The 21,349-nt window shown below is 40.4% G+C and overlaps 1 protein-coding gene across 9 annotated transcripts in view; it reads left to right on the forward strand.

Moving 5' to 3' along the window:
* The first annotated feature begins 589 nt into the window (after positions 1–589).
* The window catches only part of USP40 (ubiquitin specific peptidase 40), a 38,481-nt gene continuing 17,721 nt past the window's right edge, over positions 590–21,349 (forward strand). The window contains exons 1-17 of one of the 9 annotated variants that reach the window (XM_063341054.1): positions 590–721; positions 3,589–3,805; positions 4,364–4,431; positions 5,565–5,678; positions 6,270–6,434; positions 6,979–7,125; positions 10,916–11,059; positions 12,009–12,137; positions 12,652–12,753; positions 13,070–13,177; positions 14,154–14,475; positions 14,992–15,073; positions 16,129–16,300; positions 17,206–17,290; positions 18,341–18,411; positions 19,589–19,908; positions 20,709–20,835. In XM_063341054.1, coding sequence (XP_063197124.1) covers positions 3,607–3,805; positions 4,364–4,431; positions 5,565–5,678; positions 6,270–6,434; positions 6,979–7,125; positions 10,916–11,059; positions 12,009–12,137; positions 12,652–12,753; positions 13,070–13,177; positions 14,154–14,475; positions 14,992–15,073; positions 16,129–16,300; positions 17,206–17,290; positions 18,341–18,411; positions 19,589–19,908; positions 20,709–20,835 — 2,355 coding nt within the window. In that variant the 5' untranslated portion in view covers positions 590–721; positions 3,589–3,606. Of the gene's footprint in view, positions 838–1,154; positions 1,351–2,169; positions 2,317–3,588; positions 3,806–4,363; positions 4,432–5,564; positions 5,679–6,269; positions 6,435–6,978; positions 7,126–10,915; positions 11,060–12,008; positions 12,138–12,651; positions 12,754–13,069; positions 13,178–14,153; positions 14,476–14,991; positions 15,074–16,128; positions 16,301–17,205; positions 17,291–18,340; positions 18,412–19,588; positions 19,909–20,708; positions 20,836–21,349 lie in introns of those variants that run through there. The other 8 variants (XM_063341056.1, XM_063341055.1, XR_010071943.1 and 5 more) reach the window with 8 other exon arrangements.

Genomic DNA, 21,349 nt, shown 5'->3' on the forward strand with positions numbered 1-21,349 from the left:
TCTCAGGGAGGGAACAGGACCATAAAGGGCAAGAGAAGAAGCAGCCCCAGCCTTTGTGAGGTCCCTTCCTTGCAGCAGAAGCCCCTGCGCTACCAGGCTTGTACACTGAGCTTCATCCCTGGCTATGTTTTTCAAAAGGCTCCAGCAGGGCCTATCCCTAGTGGTGGCCTGAGAGGTCACGGCGCAGATGCGTTTCTCTCCTCCCCGGCCAGGGAGCTGGGCCTCCGCCAGGCCCTCAGGCTGCCGACGCAGCGCAGGCCGCGGGGTCTCCATGGCAACTCGCGCCCCCGCGGCGGGGAGGTGCCACCCGCGGGCTGACTCCCACCGTGCACCGCGGCCGGCGGGAAACTACAGCCCCCAGAAGGCTTTGCGAGGAAGCACGTCCTCCCAGCAGGCAGTGCGGCTTCCCCCCGCCGTGCCACTACGATTCCCAGCAGGCTGTGCGCGCCCGCCCGCCCCGCGTTGCCGGCTGGTCTTCGGTTCGCATCGGCTCCCGCGCCTGGTGGCTCCTTCCCACCCCTTGCTCTGTGGAGCCGGGGAGCGGCTGGGGCGAGGGGACGCCGCTGTTCTCTCCCGGGGGCTTGGCCGGGTGCGTGAAGTCCCGGAGCCGTGGCGGCCTTCATGTCCCAGCGTGCTTTGCGCGGCGCCACAACAAACATGGCGTCGGCCGCGGGGCCGTGGCGGTAGGCGCCGGCCCGGCTCTAGGCGCTGGCTCTGCGCGGTGAGTCGGGCTGTGAGGTGGCGGGGGGCCGTGCCCCGACAACCCCGGCGCTGCGGGCCGGCCGGGGTGCGGGCGGTGAACGTCGGGTACCGGTCTTCGTCCTCTCCTCGGTACTGGTGAGAGCGCGTCTGGGCCCAGCTCCGTGGGGGCTCCGGGCCCGGAGCACATGGGAGGTGAAGAGAGGCAGGAGGAGCCGGGTGAGATCAGTCTGAAGAAGGGAAGGCGAAGTGGAGACCGTGCTGCTGTTGGCAGGGCATAGGTGGAGCCTGATTTTGTAGGGGGTGTACTGGGGTAAGATGAGAGGTGCCATCCCTAAGTTACAACATGGGAGGTTCCCATCAGCGATAAGGAACACGAGGCAGGGACTTCTACGGGGTTTGGGACTTCCTTTCATGACGGTATTCCAACTTGGATAGGGCAAGGCCCTGTTAAGCAATACGATCTAAGTTGGCCCTGCTTTGTGAGGGCGTTGGACCAGAGACATCATCCAGAAATTTGTTCTAATCTATATTGTGTGATCTTTTTTTGAAGGGAGCAAAGCTGCTAGCAGCAGTGCTTTGAGGATCCAGAAATAAGGAGTGAGGGAGGATTTGGCACTGTCCTGCTCAAGTGCTTCTCTGGAGTGGTGGGTGGGTACAGCAGACTGTCAGTAAGATGATCGCTGTCTCTTAGATATGTGCCTTTTTATGGTGAACAAACCTACTAGGAGCAAGCTGCTGTGCATTTGGATGAGGAATACAGGAAGAGTCATGATCTTTGGATGGTTAAAGACTAAAGTGCAGTAGGCCTGACTGAAAAATAAGTGAAGGCTGAGAGGCAGTTTAAAAACAGTGCTAAACCTGGCAAATATGTCTTGAAGCATGGGAAGTAGGACCTTTTATAGGCTTTGGGGTTTTTTGTAGGTGATCAAGGTATAAGAGCTCTAGTCAGAGAATAAAAACCTAATGCAAAGAGGTCAAAATTATTTCTTTCCTTTCCATGTTCATTAAGAAGAATCTCCAGCCACATAATTTTATTTTGTGGGGATTTATAAGGGGATATCTATATATGAATTCCTGAAGAAGCACTGTAGAGCAAGTGTAGTGAACACTGCCATGCTGCTTCACAGCCATCTGCTCTGACCATAGCTTTTTGCCTCAAAACTCCTCTACCGTGGGAAGGACTAAAGTGAGCTTGATGTAATGCTGTTTTATAAAAAGAGTTTTAGGAGATGCCTGAAGAACTACTGGTTGGTTGAATGAGGAGCAGTAAACTACATTTGGATTTTCAAAAGGCATTCAACATGGTTTGACACCAAAGGCTCTTAAAGAAATTAATCTGACACAGGGGAAGGAAGTTGTTGCTTGATGAAATAATTGGCTAATAAGATGGGAAACAGAAGATCAGCTGTCACAGAGGGGAGTGAAGAGGAGGTTTTTTTCTGTCTTTGCTAGGGCCTATGTTCAGCATATCATAAGCTGTCAGGAAAAAAAAGTGAAAGCTGAGCTGACTAGTTTATCTTTTCTTTACTGCAATATATCAGTTTATTATCACAGTGTTATCAGTGAAGCTTTGAAGTCTTTATGCTCGTGGATGGCTGAATGATACAATAGCAGGTAATATTAACTGTAGGTGACTGCAGAGATGCAGCATGGGGCAGAGACAATCACAACTTCACTGTTGCGTATATATGCACATATTTATGTAAAGTGTGTATATAATACTTGGGATTGAAGTGAACATACAGGAGTGAGACCTTGGGGTAATAATAAACATTTCTTAAAAAAAAAAGCAGTTTAGTGCTTAGCAGTTGTACAAAAAGAAAACAAACTTCATTATTTACAAATACAGAAATTATATATAAAACACAAATTATATATATAATATAAATAAAATTTATATTATAGATATACAGCTGTGGTTAGCACACATCTTGAACGTTGTAGGCAGATGTGATCCTCACCTCAGAAACAGGTAAAGGAGAAGTTTAAGGTGTTCAGAGAAGGTAGATAAGGATAATTGAAGGTAGGGGGGCAAGTTCAGTTTTAGGAATGAATATGTCTCTGTGGAAGCTTTTGTCTGGAAGAGATATCTAAGCAGAATCTGATAAAGATCCACAAAATTGCATGCGGAATGAAGTTTAATTGGGAAATGATTATTCACTGCTTCAGTGTAACTCATTGATTACTCACTGCTAATGCAAGAGCTACAACTTCCCAAATGAAATTATGGAGTGACAAGTACAAAACAAAAGGGAGCTAGCTTTGGGAGTCCTGGTACATGCTAAGAGGTCGCAAGGCTTCCAAAACAGACTGAAAAAAGTTCCCTAAGTTATTTGCCAGTGAGTTTCTGGCTCAAACATCTGGAAGAACAGATAATATTTTCATAAAATATCACTGTATTTTTGACTATTACACTCTTCCTATCTGAACTGGCCAATACTGGAGGCAGGTTCCTTGTCCACATGGATTTGTTGAGAGTGCAGGGATTTTGATGAGTTTCAGCAGCCTTACATACCTTTCTTGCAGGAAACTGGGCAACTTGGGCACTAGTTAATTATGGGTGTCTTAGAAGGACCTGTTTATTTTGCTCTGTGTGGTTTTGCTTATGCAAATTTCAAATGTGATGTATTTGATTCTAGTTAAAATTCTCTTCAGATCTGTGCTAACAGAAATGCTTTTCATTCACCCTTTTTTTGTTATATTAGTGCACAGTTTTGCATGTATTGGACATTCACTTTTAGAATGAACAGAATAAGATGAAAAAGTTATAAACAAATTCTTCACTCAGAGCTGAAACAGTTTGTCCTGTTTGTCTTGGAGGATTAGAGGTGGATGGAGTCAATTACATTTTTTTATAGTAAATAGATTATTTTATATTTTTTTAAGGACTGTTTTGCCTTCACAATGTTTGGGGACTTATTTGAAGAGGATTTTTCCTTTCTTTCAAACAATCATTGTGGAAAAGGGAAGAAAGCAAAGCCCAGAGATTCTGAGCCTCCAGCTCCCAGGGATTTCACCAACCTAAGTGGTATTAAAAATCAGGGTGGAACCTGCTACCTCAATTCCCTTCTGCAGACTCTGCTTTTCACACCCGAATTTAGAGGTAACGTGTTTAAAGTCTTCTTAAAGTAATGTTGGAATTTATTTTTTTTTTTACAGTGACTTGCATTTCTAGTTGTATATTAAAGAAACACCACAAACACAGATTGTTGTCAGGAACATTTTCTTTCAGTTCACTTCAAATAAGTTATTACAGAATACTTGGAGCTATTGGTCTGTAGAATTAGTATCGCCACTTCTGCCCAAAATATAAGTGTTACAAACATTAAATTTTCGTACAGGTAGACAGTCTGCAGTTTGTGTACATAAGAGAGGTTACTGCTGGTCATAAAGCATCATTCATTTTTTCAATGCAACCACCACAGTTCAAAAAAAAAATTTAGATATTTTGCTATCTGAATACTTTCATGCTTATGTATGCTTTATTGCTATAGCTTGAACCAGTTGTGTAAGGATGAATGATGCTCAGAAATGTTGCTTAATGTATTAATCTGCAAAAAGGAATAGCATCAAAATGCTTGACTGTTAAAATACAATAAATCTTTAAAGAGGAGACTTTTTTCTTTTTTTTTTAAATAGCTGTTTTTCTTTACATTTACAGAGGCGCTGTTTGCTCTAGGACCTGAAGAACTTGGGACTCTGGATGATAGCAGTAAACCAGATGCAAAGGTATTTAAAACTTTCTTGTCATTGGTCACTGCTGAATGTTGATTTGGAAGAATATTGTTTCAATTTGCATGAAGCTTCTTAGGAGAATGAATGAAAGCCGAACTTTGATGGTAAAAGGCAGTTTGATTGGCTGATGCTTGATTTTGCCCAAAGTTTTCAGTGCCATAAGCTTTTGCTTCAAAAGTAACATCACAGAATGTGTTGGGTTGGAAGGGACCTGTAAAGGTCATCTAGTCCAACCCCTCTGCAGTAGTCTAGTCCAACTCTGCAGTAAGCAGGGACATCTTTAAGATGTTGAGCCTATTTCTGCTGAAATTGATAGCAGAGGTCATTTTGTCTTCATGGGGTGCAGGAACAATCTCAAAGTCTGTACAGTCCTTTCTTGTAAGAGATTTTTTTTTTTCACCCTGTAATTAAAGCTACAGTGCTACGACTTACTTGTTACTGGGGGGAGCACAGGGGAAGTAAATGCGTTCAGCCTGGATAACTGCACTGATGCTGTCTTGCTGTCTGAGGGTTTAACTGCCCTCCCATGTACAAGATGGTATGGGATTGGAATTTAATCTTTGTTTAAAAAGTGCTTATAAAGTTGACTACAGAATTTAATTCTTTAGTTAAAGTGACACAACTGGGTACTTGCAAAATTTTTTTCTTGATAAGCCAAAGATAAATATAGGCAACTGATAAAGCTTGTTGACGTTAACCGTTCTTCTTCCCATCTTGTTCCACCCCTCCACCAAAACCCTTTACTGAGCAAGGAGTAGCCTGTGCTAAATCTGTATGTCGTGATGCCTTGTAGCTGAGTTCTTAGGGTTTAGTGTTATGAAAAATATCAGAGGAAGTTGTCCTTTTTTATTGTGGTGATGGCTTAATTTTTATCTGTATAGTTTTGCTTTATCACAAAACCTATGTTCCATGATTGTATTTGGCTGAGTAAGGTGAGGCGCTGTAGATTTTTGGGAACCAAGTCTGACTGATGTTTTGGTGTGAATTGAGTAACCTATGAAAGCCATGGAGTGGTGGTTTATGACGAGTTTTGTAAGAAATTGTTTTTCTTTTATTTTTCTTTTTGTTTAAATGATTGGTTTGAAGACTTTCTGATCTGCTGGGTATATTTTGTTTTTTCTTTCTAGGTTCGAATAATTCCATTACAACTTCAACGGTTATTTGCGCAGCTTCTGCTCTTGGACCAGCAGGCTGCATCTACGACAGACCTTACTGAGAGCTTTGGGTGGAACAGTCATGAGGTACAAAGCACTAACAGTGACACCATCACTGAAAAACTTTTTCCTGAATGAAGATTTTTTTTTTTTGAAGTTTGACGTTTAAGAAATATCTTAAAATACTTCAGGCTGCAGAGATAGTGTTGAACTGGGTCAACTATTGCTGTATACTCCACATGAAGTACATGCTAATTGTTTGCAGTGAGAAACAGAGGAAAATTGTTCTGTTAGATACAATTTCAGTAGCTTTTCCTTTGTTTTTACAGGAATGTTTTTCTGGCAGTAATTAGGGTTCTTGTCCTTCAAACACTTAGATCCTTACTTAAATTGAACTGTGTAACTTGGCATTTAGTCTAAATCTACCCAAGTGAAAGTGTCTTGTGTGGGTTATAGTTTACATAGCTACAAAGACAGCATAACTAATTAAGAATTATAAATTATAGTAAAGGTAGTAATTTACAACTCAAGGTAGTAAATGGGTATTTACTAGAAATGGGTATGGGTAAGTCATTGAAGCAGCTGTCTTTGTCACAGTTTATATGTTGTTTTTAAGCAATAAGCAAAGCAGATGGCACTACTTTATTTCTTCAAGTTTGTTTGTTTTTGATCATGCAGGAAATGAGGCAGCATGATGTGCAAGAATTAAATCGGATTCTGTTCAGTGCTTTGGAAACTTCCCTTGTGGGGACTTCAGGTCATGACCTTATTAACCGATTGTACCATGGGATTGTTGTCAACCAGATTGTTTGTAAAGAATGCAAGAATATCAGTGAGAGACAGGTAAAGCCAGATGATTTTCCAGGGTAGATTTCTGTTGAGTCTGTTGAAGATATTTTAAATGTTCCTTTTTTTTTTTTTAAACTCCAAAAATAATTACATATTTCTTGAGTGTCACTGGTGGCCTTGTAGAATCTAGGTAGTGTGTATTGGTTAGAGTGCTGCAGACTTGAAAATGTGAAAATTATGCATGACTTTGTTAAGTCTTTGCTGGCATTTTTGAAATCACCTACATCAGGCTGTGACTCAGAGATGAAAAAACAAGTGTTATTGCTTCTTCTGAGTTGGCAAGCGTTGCCTTTAGTAGATGTAGTTAGCAGAGAGCTGAACATATCTTTACAGTCTTTTATGCTCTTCATAATTTAAAAAAGTCTGTTTTTTTTTTTAATTAATTTCTCCTCTGTGGATGTATGGGGTTTTTTTCCCCATCAGCAATGAAAGCAAAATGAATGCTTACCTCTGCTGTGGTGGATGGGATGAGCATCTTTCTACTGTACTGTGAACTTACACCACTTACTACCTTACTTTTTCTTGTACTTCTGCATAGGAAGATTTCTTAGACCTAACGGTGGCGGTAAAAGGTGTTACTGGCTTGGAGGAGGCCCTGTGGAACATGTACGTAGAAGAAGAGTACTTTGAAAATGAGAACTTGTATCAATGCGGAGCCTGTGATAAACTTGTTGAAGCTTCAAAGGTAATGCCTTGGTGATTCTCAGTGTTGTTTGCTAACAGTTAGGAACTTTGTTTACATTGCTGTGTCTACCCTCTAACTCCAGAAATCAAAAATCTGTATCTTTAATCAGGTGGTATATAACAAGAGGATGCCAAAATCTGACCTGTTCTTTAAACCTTGGCAATTATGTCAAGAAAAGCTCATGACTCGTTTCTTGACTTTAATGTTGTTGCAGTCTTTAATCTAGCTAATGGTGAATGGGGTGGCATGTAGTTTTGAGAGTATTGCCTTATTCACGCACCTCTACAGGCACCTGGCTTTGGACATTTCACAGGATAGGCTAAAAGATAAGTTAGAATATAAAAAAAGAAAAACAAACAAACAAAAAAAAACCAAACCAAAACCCAAACCCCATCAAAATAGCTCCATGTAATGAAGAAAACCATGGAAATTCTCTCATGAAGAACCCAAATGGGAGAGAACAATAATTAGCAAGTGTTGCTCTGCCCAGGGAAATGGGATCTGTTGATCAGGGTATCACATTGTGTCCCTGATGCAGAACAGGTTCTTGCAGTGATATATTAACACCTTAGTAAGTGTTTTCAATATGTTTTGTAGTGCTAGAGCCTTCAGGTAAGTAAGAATGTATTCATGCAAGGAACCATCCAGCTCTTCTAACGTGCAAGACACTAGGTGTGTTTTCACAGTGTGTGCCTGTGTTGTTTCCATTTGCCAGCTTGCTTCTGGTATAACCGCCAGCACTTTGTGTCCTCTCTCAGTGAGCTGTTCAGCCACATGCTAAGCCAATGTCTTCCATCTATGGGCACCACCAGGAGTTTCCCTCCATCTGAGAGGCCAGGAACGAGGAGGATAAAAATCTGGGCAGCAGGTGGACAGCAAAGCCGCAAAGGCATGTTCCTGTGGTCAGAATGTGGACTGTGAAAGTCTTCTCCTTTGGGCAGTAGCTTGAAGATGCTTTTGAAGGAAGCCGATGGGTTTGAGTTGTGCTGCTTTGTCATAATCTAGTGAATGACTTACTGCTTTGATCTCTGCTCAGCTATGGGTGAGAACTGTTGGTTTTGAGTTGTCTTTTAAAAAATTGCTTGTATAGCCAACTGCAGTGACCCTTTTCCTGTGCTGAGTCATCGGAGTTCCTCAGTGTTCGGTGGAGAACTGTTGACATTAAGCCTGTGATGTTTATTGAGAGTGGTCCCCAGGAGCTCAGGGACACCCAGACTGGAATACTCCTATGTTTGGCCTGGTTCCATGCCTTCACCCCTGGTCACATTTGGAAAGCTTCAGATGCTTGACACTTGTCTACCTCAAACCAGGACAAATGGTATCCGCCAAGGGACCTGTGTATGTGACTATGAGTGCTTTGTTAAATGGTGGTTTGGTTGGTAACACTGGTTACTGTCTGACATTGCAGCCTGCGGCATCCTTGTGCTAACAGCCTGTCCCTGCTTGTTGGTTTATGACAGTTTGGACTGGTTTCCCCAACATAGTACTCGAATTTAAGACTTTCTATTTGTCTCCTCACCCATCCCCTTGGCCAGGGAATGGCAGCCCAGTGAGAACTTTACGAGAGTTGTAGGTCTTTGAATTGCATTTTTCAAGAATGATACAAAGTTGTGTTTTGTTTTCTTCTTTCATGCCGTAAGTGGCTTGATTATAAGGGCTGATTTGTGTTAAACTTTGCTGGGTTCAAGGGAATGCGAGATAAGAGTTACCTCTCAAATGTGCGTATCCATCCAAGAAGCCAGTGGGAACTCTGATACTGGGTAAGAAGTCACACAGCTGGGAGATTCCAGGGTGTGAATGGACAACCTCAAGAGAGAGGAGCTGTAGCAGGCAAGAGGAACGTTGTTTCAGCGTGACTGCTGCTTGTGGCTTTGTGGCCCTGTGGGCATGATGTGTGGGATCACAGCAGACTACAGTAAGAGTTGACACTGGCAGCAAGTGAGGTGCCAGCTGGGCCACTCCAGGCTTGGTGGCAGCATTAGGAAGGCAGCTATCTAACAATGTGACCACCTGCCCGCATGCAGGCTGTTTCAAAGATAAGATGGCCCATACCTACCCACTCCATTCCTCCCTTCCTTCAGTACTCTGTGGGTCTTCAGATGTTACTCTTCCCACTTTTTTGTTTTGGCCTTTAAAGATATTAATAGCTAAAGAATCTTGTGTTCCAGAACTTTAACAAATTTTAATCGTGCAGTCTGATTTTTTCACGCTGAACTTGGAAGAACATGCAAAATCCTTTGTGCCACTAAGCTCTGCAATGAAGTCTTTGCAATTGACACAAATGAAATACCTAATTCAGGGGGTTTCCTAAACCCTGTGTGTGCTCCTGGGAGGCTCTCCATTGTGGCTCTGCAAATGGAGAGTGGGATGAAGACACTGGAAAGGCTCGGAAGCATGTCCATTGAATTTACACTTACATTCAGAGGTGATACAAGATGGTTGGTTTTGCTTCGTGCTAGGGTTCCTGATGTGCTCATGCACCAAGTTGTTCGATCTTGATTAATATTCTTCCTTGCTAAAATGGATTGTGTTGTCTTCCCTGCCTTGAAGCCCCTCTTCTGCATAAATGTGGAAGACTTGTAACGCTTGCTTGGTTGTTCTGTGGTTGGCTGTGTAGGGTCTTCCAGGATACACCTGCCCTATGCTGCTCAGGCACAGCATTGTGCTCATTTACTGTAGCCCACAGATCTTAGTCAAGGCCCTTTTCTTCAAGCAGAATGGCAAATCTTGAGCAAAATGCCACTGTGATATATTCTGGTGGCATTTTTCAGACCATTTCTGTTGCATTTGGAGGCAGCCCAACATTCACACAGCAGCAGGCTGCACAGTACGTGTGGGAGTGATCTCATTTTCTGGACAATATACACCTGTCAGAGATAGTTACATTACAGATAGGATCATTTCTGACTTCCACATTTGAAAACACTGTGCCTGTACGAGCTCTGACCTGTCCTTGTGGTCACACAACCCCAAAGAACTGCAAAACTCCTCAATGGTCATTGGAATAAACCTCAGGTGAAGTACAAATGCTGTGTTGGGAGGAGATGATTAGGATGGGCTGGAAAAGCCATAGCCCAAGCTTCAGTTGAGGTCCTTCCCTTGCAGCAGAAGCAAGCACGTAGGCTATGTTTGTAGGTAGAGCTTCATTCATAGGTATTTTTTCTTTAGGGGTGGCTTCAGGGCCTATGCCAGGTGCTGAGTCCCCCACTGTTCAGCTGGGACTGGGGAAGCTACCGCGTGTTGCTCTTCTACAGCCCCTGCTGCTCAGCGGGAGTTGAATTTGTGGTTTTTCTCTGGGCTCCCAGGGTCTGCGTGGGGTTGTTGGTGGTAGGTGCTGTGCAAGGGGCTGACAGCAAAGTTCCTGAGAAGACGCTGTATAGTCTGACTTCATGCGTAAGCACAAACCCAGGGGTTTGAAGCAGTTGCTTCTTAGTATAAAATGCAAGAAAATCCTCTCACAAAGAACATTCGGGCTATGGAAATGTAATTACTGACTGGAATTTCAGCAATGCCCTTCTTCGTTTTCTGTAGGAGGATGAAGTATGGGACCAGTGATCACCATTCAGGGAAGGTGTAGGGCTTTACACAGGGGAAAGATCTTGATTGCTTTCAGGATGTCGAGTTGGTAGGGAACTTGAGAATTAAGGAATACATTTTAAAAATGAAAACATTGGTTGTGTCTGCCTGGTTGTAACAAAGCTTTGTTGTGAAGTAAAGAGTTGACCATAGCAAAGTGGAAACATTATTCTCTATAACCGTGTGCTTACAGCTTTTCAAAATCATTTTACAGTCTGCTAAACTACGCAAGTTGCCACCCTTTCTCACTATTTCTCTCCTGAGATTTAACTTTGACTTCGAGAAGTGCGAACGATACAAGGAAACAAGCTGCTATACATTCCCTATCCAGATAAATCTGAGGCCTTTTTGTGAGCAGGTTTGTGCTGTTATATTTGTTAAAGTTTCTATATAATCTGCAGAGATCTGATATCTCAAGGACAAGTTATCTTTTATTTTGCATTTTGTCAGGGTAAAGTATTCGAGAAACTTTGTGGGGTTTTCTTCTGTCCCTGATGCCAAATTTTTGGAATTCCAGTTTGTTTCCAAAAGACCACCATTCTAACTGAATGGGAAAATACCTTGTAGCTATGCAAGGGGAAAGGGTATAATAATTACCTAAAACTTAATCTGACATTTTCTTGAAAGGAAGATTATCACCTGGAAATTGAAATTAAATTTGGGATTGTATTGTCATTGTCTGATAATATCATGTATAAATTTAGCTATACATTTTTTATGTGCCTGTAGTTATTTCATTTTTCTTAGGAATCTGTCTTTGCATTCATCCATAGGTATTTTGATTATAAACAGCTACACTCAATGACAATTTTTGATCCTTAAAATATATAAAGAATATACTTAATAGAGGCACTGTTATTGAAAAAGCCATTTTTCTTATTGAGATGTTGCAGAAGCTTGGAAATTTCTCAGTGTTTGCATCTGAGGAAGACTTTCTTTTTTCTTTTCAGTTGGTTTCTTTATATAAATGTGTTGCTTTTTTTTTTCTAGTCTCTTAAACAAAATAAGCCTGGTTATGAACAAACGGGGTGAACTGTTATATTATTTGCATCAATATTTCATTATTTGAAATTTCCAGTTTGTTCACAATCATGTCTAAAAAGTTGCTTAATAAGCCTGTTCCTTTTGTCCGTGGTTTGTATCAATCCATACTTGCGTTCCCCAGCACTGAAAAGCCAGTTCAGTCTCCGCACGTGCGAATGTATACTGAGAAATATCTGAAGCTATGCTGATGGTATAAAACTCTCCTTGTGTGAAAGAGTTACTGATGTGTATTATTGTTGTTATTATTGTTTTTCTTTTTAAAGACTGAAATGGATGATTCAGAGTACATGTATGAGCTCTTCTCTGTTATTATACATAAAGGTGGCTGCTATGGAGGACACTATCATGTTTATATCAGAGATGTGGATGAATTAGGAAACTGGCAGTTACAAGTAAGTCCTAAAGGTTTTTCATCCTTGCTTGATGTGCCTCATTTTTCAGAGAAGCATTAAAAGCTAGTGGATAAAATGTACATCCAAACTAATTAATATTTTAGCGAGGCATTTGGTCTCTTACCTCATTGGGAAGGCTGGTTTTCCACAGTAGGTGGTCTCTATGAAGATTTTGTAGCAAATTTTAGCTTTTGGATCTGCTAAACTATCTCACGTTACTGGGCTCACTATAAATGAATTAATATCTTTGCTCAAGACTAGCACAGTCATTTTAGTGGATGACGCTGGCTGTCTGTAAATAATGCAAATGCCTTTTCTGTTTTAAGAAAAAGCCCCCGATAGTGAATATTCTGTATGACAATAAACAGTCTGTAACAGGTGTCAGAGACAGCTTATCAGAACTTCCTTCACGCTTCTAAATTGTGCATACTAATGTTAGTACAGAATAGACTAGAAAACCGCTAGTTGTGTGTGAAACAACAGTATTTGTGAGTCTATTCTGTTTCTTATACAGGAGGAAGAGGATAGGCTGATTGAAGATAAGCCTTTAAGAGTTACAGAAAATGCCAAAGAAATAGAAAATCCATTGGCAGTCTTGAAAGGGATTTTATCAGAGGTATGGTATGTAAGGAGTTTACTGCTTTGATTTTGATATTAAGAAACCTAGAAAGGGTTAGTGTATGCAAGAGTGGGCAGGTTTAAGTGTACAGAACTCTTCTGAACTTATTGCGAAGCATATAAAACTTGTAACTTTAGCTGACTTTAATACTAATAGTGTCTCTTCATACAGAAAACAGCCCTTTTTGAGTATTTCTTAAGTTGCTCACCTAAGCTGTTGCAAAATGTGATGTTACCTTGGCTTATTAACAAATAGGAATGATTTAAGCACTTCAGAATCAACTTTTGTAGCCTTTGTTTTATTTTTTCTGTAGGAAGAATCTAAACAAATTCCCGTGGATCAATTAGGGCAGAAATTATTGGAGAAATATGGGGTGTCCTGGAATAAGAAATACCGAAAACAATGTGGAGCGTTACGGAAGGTAATATGCATGTATGTTAGTTTGGTTTTTACTGTTAAGATAACTTTACGTTTATATTCCTGTTGAATAGTCAGTGGATGGTAATTGAAAATACTGGCACTTGGACTAGCAAGATAGAGGATGTGTAAGAGGTTTGTAAGATAAATTAGTAAACTGGGTGACACGGAAAAGACTCTTAAGGGACTGTCTCCCTGAAAGTGCAGGGTGGTTGGTGTCTCCCCCATCTCTCAAGAGCCACGTTTTGGTTTGTGTAATTTGGACACCACGCTTGTTTGAAGTATCTGCTACAATGAAAGCAGAGAACAGAGTGGATAAGCTGGGCAAAAGTCGATGAGGTGGTTTTAATTTCTTGAGATGCCACAATGGATAGCGTTAATTTGGGTAAGGTACAGCTCAGCAGACCAGAACTGAGCTCAAGATCCCTGCCTGGCAAATAGAGAAGGGGGCACTTCTGTGGATACTGGGGAGAGGAAAGTACCAGTGTTAGAGAGCTAAACTGGTTGGGCTGGTACTCTGTGTGTCTGATAAAGCAGATGCTTTTTGATTGCCTATAGAGCATCCATCGCTCCCTATGCTACCTTTCCAGGGACAGAGTTTATGCACTTGTCAGAAGTGTTTTAAAAGCACTCTAGTGTCTCAAGCAATCTTTGAAATTCAGAAGTTAGTCTGATTTAATTCATAGTGATGCATGTATGTTAAAACCAATTCCTTCGCAATGTCTCGCATGATAGTTTGAAGTTTTATGTGAAACGAAGCCAGCAAAAGCATATAAAACATCAGGCAGATAAGTGGTGGTAGGAAAACTACGTTTTTCTGTCTAAAGTGAGGAGGAATACATGAAGAAGCATCATAAACCTAAGGTTGAAGGGATGGGGTTTGTGTATCAATTTGAGGATGAATCTGGTGAAGTAGCTAATGCAGGCTGCTATATTTAAAACTGGGTGTCATCTTCGTCTTGTCCTTGCTTTCCTTTTAGTATTTGCAGAACCATCCTCAGATATTTCAGTTCAGTCCTGATGAAAATAAGGTTGGTTTGAAGGAAAAACACAAGCTCCTGTTTAAGTCAGATTCTCAAGGACAAACTCTCCAAAGCCCTCTTCAGAAGAATGATGTCCAGTGGAATTCAGAAAAAAACCCTACAGGGCCAAGGGACAATTCTGCTGGTTGCCATTGGTTTGATCTGAATGATTCAAAAGTCCATCCGATCAAGGAGAAGGATATTGAGAAACAATTTCAGGGTAAAGAGAGTGCCTACATGCTGTTTTATCGAAAATCTCAGTTAAAAAGACCGGCTGAAGGTACACAAAGCTCATCTTGATATTTGGGGGGTTTCCTTCATCAACAATTTGTTTTCTGGAAGGCAAAGGCTGTTGGGCCTTTCTGTCCTTTACAAGAACTGAAGATACAGTTTTCTTTCTAGTGCCCATTTGAAAAAAGGGTTAACTAAGATACACAGAGGTTACCTCCAAGGAGGTACTGACCAGTTAATTGGCTGTGGCTGACACTAACTCTTTTCTAGTACGCTTCACAGATACTAGCAGAACATCCCCTACTAAAACAAATACAGGTTGTTGCTAACAGCATTCATGTATCAGTTTCCCGTGGGGAAAGAGTGATGGGAAGAAGTAAAAGCACTCGTTTGTTCTTTGTATCATCTTGCAGTTTCATTTTCTCTATTATGAAAGAATGCAATGTCATTGCTCTGAATTTTCAATGATTACTGTACTGTAATGTCTCATCTTGATCACTTTTCTTGTTTGCCAAAACACATGTGAAGCAGCTGAGGCCAAACTAGCCTATATTATTTGTTGCAGCGCGAGGAAATCCAAGGTACCAAATTCCTGAACACCTTCTGAATGAAATGAATGCTGCTAATACTGAGCTGCAAAAAAAGAGGTATATTCATGTAAATGTACCAATCTCTTAAACAGCATTCTTGATCTGCAGATCTCCCAGGGGATATAAAATGAAAGAAACCTGTGTTGAGCCAACTACTAAAATGATTCAACATCATAGAGGTTAATTGAGGAATACAACTTATATGTCCAGATTCTGCCTTCTGCTGGTTCCCTGCCTCCCTGTTAGTGGCATAACTGTAGGCGTTCTACAGAATTTCAAGGGAAACTTATGTACAACTTAAAATTGCACCATTTTTTTGTGAAAATCAGTGCAATTCTGGAAGGAGAATGGAATATGTTATCTTAATTATGTTTATAGAGGGAGTTCTCCATTGGGAGAAGGGTGAATGACTTGCTTTGCTGTGGAATGCCAGATAAATGATATCTTTTGCCAGAAATGTGGAGGAAAAAGCTAGTGGTATTCAGGTTGGTTGAAATTTTTCCTTCTGTTGAGGAACACACAGAACCAATGATACACCTGAATGACAGTTAAGCTATCAAAATAGACACACACATGAGACACAAGTCTTGTGTGGTATCTCTGTACTGGGCAAATGTCACTCTCTTATTTTTTTTTAAATGGTATATTTGCTGCTACGTTCAGCTAATAGAACTGGATACCGGTATGAAGTTGGAAGGCAAGGCTGTGTCTGTCCTGACTCAGTTTCCATGAAGCTTTTCTCTCTCTGCATTTCAACAGAGTACTGATCTGGAACACAGCCTGAAAAAAAAAACCTTATAATTTCCACATTGCTAAAGATGAAGTTTGCCATTCTGTTTAGAAAGGTAGAAGCAAGATGTAGAAACACCCAGAATGTACCGTTATAGTGCTTATGTGGAGGATGTGTACACTAGCTCTGTGTTGTACAACATGTAAATCACTGTCATCTTTGAGCACCTCTTTGCACCCCTTAACGGAGTGGGCAATGGGACAGTGAATTTAGCCTTGAGGGTATCGGTTCCAGGACAATTCGAACAGAAGCATCTCTGAGATAAGCTATCCATGTGTTGGTGTGAAACTTTCTAGTTTATTATTGTGTTATTCTTTCGAAGAGCGGAATGTGACTCAGCAAACAATGGCATTGATTTACATCTCCATTTGAGCTCCTGTTATAAATTTCACAATGGGGCTTTGCATCCTTCACTTACTTGGAGAGAGAGTGTTGTGGATTTGACTATCGATAGAAGAAAAATGCTAGGAGACCTTCGACAATCAGTATTCCAGGTATTTCCTATATTAAATTAACTCAAACACTTAATTTTTACATGAGCTACAGCAACATTTAGTATGTATTTATCCCACAATTTTTATCTCAATGCGACATTTTCAACAGTAGATGTCATTTTAAGAGGCTAAATACTATATGGATTTACAGTGAAGGAAACATTGGTTTGAGGTCTGTTCTTGAAGTATTGAAGAAGCCATGAAATTGACGAAACTAACTATATAGACTTTAAAGTCCTCATAAGCGAATTATTTGTATTTGGGCAGCATGTCCATGCCATCATGGGTATGGATTGATGCTTTGCAAAACTCCAGGCTTATTCTTAACATTTCAAGTTTGATAGATTTGTGTTTGTATTTTCAAGGAGCTAGCTGTGCTTAACAGAAAATAATCAGAGTAGTTGAAGAAAAAAAAATTAGTTAAAAGAAATATTTAGCTAATAGAATATTTTATTTTATATATATATAGAATATTTTATATATATATAAATATTATTTAGAAATATTTATTGAACATGGTATCTTTGCATTTATTCTCTAGTATGATACAGGAATATGACAATTGGTCAAATGCTTTTTTGTAGATATCTAAATCAAAGCTAACTTAATGCCAGGAAATGCTGCTTTTCCTGTACCTCACAAGCTTTTGGTTAGTGTCCAGTTGAAACTTCTTTTTTTTGTCTGTCTGGTGTCCAGTCTGAAAGGTCAAGTCCTAAATGCTTGACTGTTTTCTGTGTAACTAGGCTTGTTGAAGTAAATATTTGTGACTTGTTAAGTGTCAAAGTGAGCTTGGCAGCCAGGCTGTAACAGCTTTAGTGAGGTTGTAATTTTGAGTGATGTGAATTATTGAATTGTTGCTTGCCATTGTTTTATATATATATATTTTAATTATTATTCCCAATTAGATGTTGGAATCTTGGGAAGGAGACATGATTCTCAGTATTGCCAGGCCTTTACCAGCAGGACTGCATCTTTACCAGATACTTGATGGTAAGACTACTACATACAAGGCTTCCATGTTATTTATATGTTGTATTTACTGCAGACATTAAGGATTTCATATGTAAAACATCTTGGAGATGCGTATTACTGAACACTCTTCAAACTCAAACTTACCTGCAAGTCCACTGCTGTTACTTAGGACACTTTTTATTAGTGAAATGGAGGGGTTTTGAGACCTTTATGTGTAATCTTTGCTGTGAAGTGCAGTAAGACTGCAGCTCTTATGCAGGTTAAACACATTTGCTGACAAAAACGTACCAGTCTGTATTTTGACCTTGATTTGCTTATGAATGTTTGCTTTCGTAGTATTTACCTAATAGATATAGGATAGGATAGAAGAGAGGAGCCAGGGTGACATAAAAGAAAAACGTAGGTTAAATCTAAGCTGACGTAGGAATTTTGTAAAGGAAAATGTTTATATAAGGAGGACTTTAATTTATTAAGAGTGCATTAGTATTTTAAAATCACGAGTTCTGTCTCCAGCAATTCTAGGTGTTAGTCTTCAAAAGCCTATTCAGCCGCTTTTGAATTTTGTAGTCTTTGTGGCACTCACAGCTGCTGTAAATATTCTTCCACATACTAGTACCTGTTCTTTAAATGGCAATGACTTTTAAAAAATCTGAATCTGACCTGTAGTAGGAAGGTAAAAGAAACTGCAGCAGGGGCATTAGTATTGCAAAGAATGAGCTTGGGACGTACAGTATGTAACTCGGTTATTAAATCCAAGCTTTTTATTTTAAATCTATTGATTCACTGTTAAATCTCATGTAGATAATCCTGACCGAACAGCTTTGCCAAGTGCTAACTTGGGCCTCAGTTTGCAAGGGAAATTGAGTTGAAACCTTTGTGCTGGGGCCCCCTTTGCTGTAAGGATGTGTACCCACTTGTGTTGCTCTTGCTACATGAGTGAACCCTAACTTAGCCCCTGAAAACACCGATCACACGGCGGCTTTCATAATGCTCCACTTGAGCCAGAGCAGAATGTGCCAGCATGTTGTTTCGTGGGGGGCAAGAACTTGATGATTTGCTCTTTTTTAGGAGATGAGCTGACGCTGGATGGCATTGGGCTGGCCGATGGAGCAGACATCTTCGTGTGGAATGGGAAAGAGGTAAAAGAACCAAATACCCTCTCTCCTTGACAATTCTGAAGTGACAAGATGCAGTCTCCAGACACAGGTTTGGAAATGTTGATCAGGTCTGCGGATATGCTGCTGACATACCAACATTGGCACTGGGGACACCGCTTCAGCCTCATCTAGGATGTTTTTACATCTAGGAAGTTTTTACAGCTTGTCAGCATACCTTGTGTGATGTACAGTGTGCTGCCTGATAAAATTATAAATGGAATTATACTCTGCAGGGTGTGTATGGTCAGATTGAGAGGTACCCGCAGATATCCAGTGCCAGTTACATTGGGAGTGTATTCTGAAAATATCTGGTGCCTCTTGGAAGGAGATTGGTTGATAGTAATGCATGAACAAAAATTTAATGCCCTGTAAAATTAGACCTATGAATGATTACTTCTGTGTATGGTCTCCCTGATATACTGTGCTTCTTTTCTAGTGTTGCATCTTCCTTTTAATATTAAGGATTCTGTGTAACTTTCAAATGCTTGCTTCAGTGGTTATGCAACGCAGCATTTTATTCCATCTCTGTAATGGAATAAAATTTTACTTTTAAAAGACTCTTGTTATAAAAGTATACACTTTCTTTCTGATTTATCACCCACCCCCAAAACCCAAAAGAAAACATCTAGTAACAGAGTTGTTCTTGTTGTGGTTATACTTTTAGTATGGTCTTCACTAATCCAGCTTCCTGACAAATTGCTTTGGTCAAGGAACTATATTTTTAGCCTAGGTTGAATATCAGAAAGGCCAGATTTTAAAATCTAACTCTTTTGATCTGCTCAGTCATGCTTTTGGGCAGTTCTTTAATATCTTGGTGGGCTAAATTCCTCTATTCTTAACCTGATGGAGACCCAGTGTCCACTGGTTTCCCAGCTACTGTTACTGATATATTTGCTGTACATGCAGACTTGGAACAGACCTTAACATTATTCCTTCTCTTCCCAACACCTTTGACTTGCTGTAGTTGTTTGTTCAGTAGGCATTTGGTCATTGTTTGGTCATTTCAGTAGGCATTAGGAGGCTCAGTAGGCCTCCTCCTAATGAGGAGAGAGGGGCCATCTTTGTGTCTCAATAATTTTATTGTTGTCATTTATTAATGTCCAGTCTTTTCCGTATTTTATTGATCACCTCTGCCTCAATCTTGCATTCCTTACTTCAGGTTGGTGGTACAAAGGTAATGACGGGCCCTGATCATGAACCTGTGGTTATAAACGTTCTTCGTTTAGCGGAGCATAATGAAGGTGGGAAAGGTCAGCATTTCACAGAATCGCAGCACGTCTTTTCATGCAGCACAAGACTAGGTGATCTGCGCAGAGCCTTAGCACCGTCAGGAGGAATCATCTTAAAGAACGGCTCAGGACCAGATAAAGAAGCCAAGAACTGGGAAGTTTTTCTTGAAGAAGATATGAAGGAAACAGTCAAAAGTGTTGGTCTGACGGATGGATGCTCAGTGCTAATCTTAGACAGCCATGACCAGAGGTAGCCATTTTGATAAGAAGTATAATTAAACAAAAAATAAACTTTGGCAGAATCTTTGTAATTAAATTATGCTAGCTATATAGAAATTCTTTTAACTAATTGTCACTTTGAGCATTTTAATTCAAGATAACGTAATCTTAAATTTTGGGGATCAGGGACTTAGCAACTATTAGATATTTCTTCGCTCTTGAGGGACTTGGTGTGGGATGAGAGACCACAGCAGTATCAGAAGAGTATGCAGCTCTGCTGAATCTCCCAGTTGAATCTGAAGTTGCTATGGGCAAGTTTCTGGTCTCATTTCACTTCCCAGTGTTTAGCCCTGAGGTTAGGTTCCTGTTTTCAAAGATGTGTATATGTGCTTGTTACATAAATTCTGACTTCGTAGTTGAAGCAGTATTGAAAAATTGAGATTAAATCAAGCAGTGAGGGTTCTTCACCAAAAACTGTTTCTGTGTTTATATATGGTAGAAGAGAGACATAGAAAATCTCAAATTTTACTTATGACTAGGTACGCTTTTACATATTTTTTTTCCAGAAGCCTTAAATCCAGCCTCAGAAAGTGACTTAGACTCTGATGTACCTTCAGGAGCTCAAGTCCTATTGAAAGGCAGTTACCAAAACATAGTCTGGAGGTGCCTGGACGCTGCCTGAGGCCTCTGACTCTTACTCTGCGACATGCCATCACTATTAATGACCTAGGCATTATCAGTTTATTTGAGAGCTTTGGTATTTAGCAATCCAGCCCAAACAACGTGTAGTTTTCCTGTCTTTGGTTACCTTTGCACTGCTCATTTTTACAGCTTCGTGGATGTGTCAGGTGGCAATTTGACTGCTTTTACATACGACATCAGCTGGCTCCAAGTTAAAAACTTCTGCAGAACAGATGATGAAGAGAAACGCGTTAAAATTACTGCCACTATTGAAACAGTAAGAAGTTTGATATAACACGGCCTGTTTCCCTGAAAAGCCCAGTGCACTTGGGCCAATTAATGAGGAGTGGGTTTAGCCCTCAGGGCTGAAGTTTTTCTGTGATCAAAATAGTGTGCAACCTGGAGTTACTGTTGCTGGAATACTTTGCTATGTAGTAAGACTGTAACGCTCGTAGCTTAAACTAGTGCAGTCTACATTAGTGTGTTTTAGTGTGAAACAATTTTCTTTTGGGACCATCCTGTAAATGTATGTTTGGTGAGGCTATGTCAGTAAACAAAAGCTAAAAGAGGAGGAAAGTATTATTTCTTGCTTTCAACATAGGGTAGAAAAAATACTGGTTTTCCCCAAGGGGTGGACTTCTCTGGTACCTCTTCTGCCTTTTAAATTATTTCTTGTCACAGAAAATATGAAGTACTACTTAGTTTTGCTGACAAAATTACTATTTGTGAAATATTAGTCTTTTGATAGATCCAAAAATTAAACACCACTTTACTTTCTTTGGAATGCTCTT

This window comes from Chroicocephalus ridibundus, chromosome 7, assembly GCF_963924245.1.
Source record: "Chroicocephalus ridibundus chromosome 7, bChrRid1.1, whole genome shotgun sequence".
Lineage (NCBI taxonomy): Eukaryota > Metazoa > Chordata > Aves > Charadriiformes > Laridae > Chroicocephalus > Chroicocephalus ridibundus.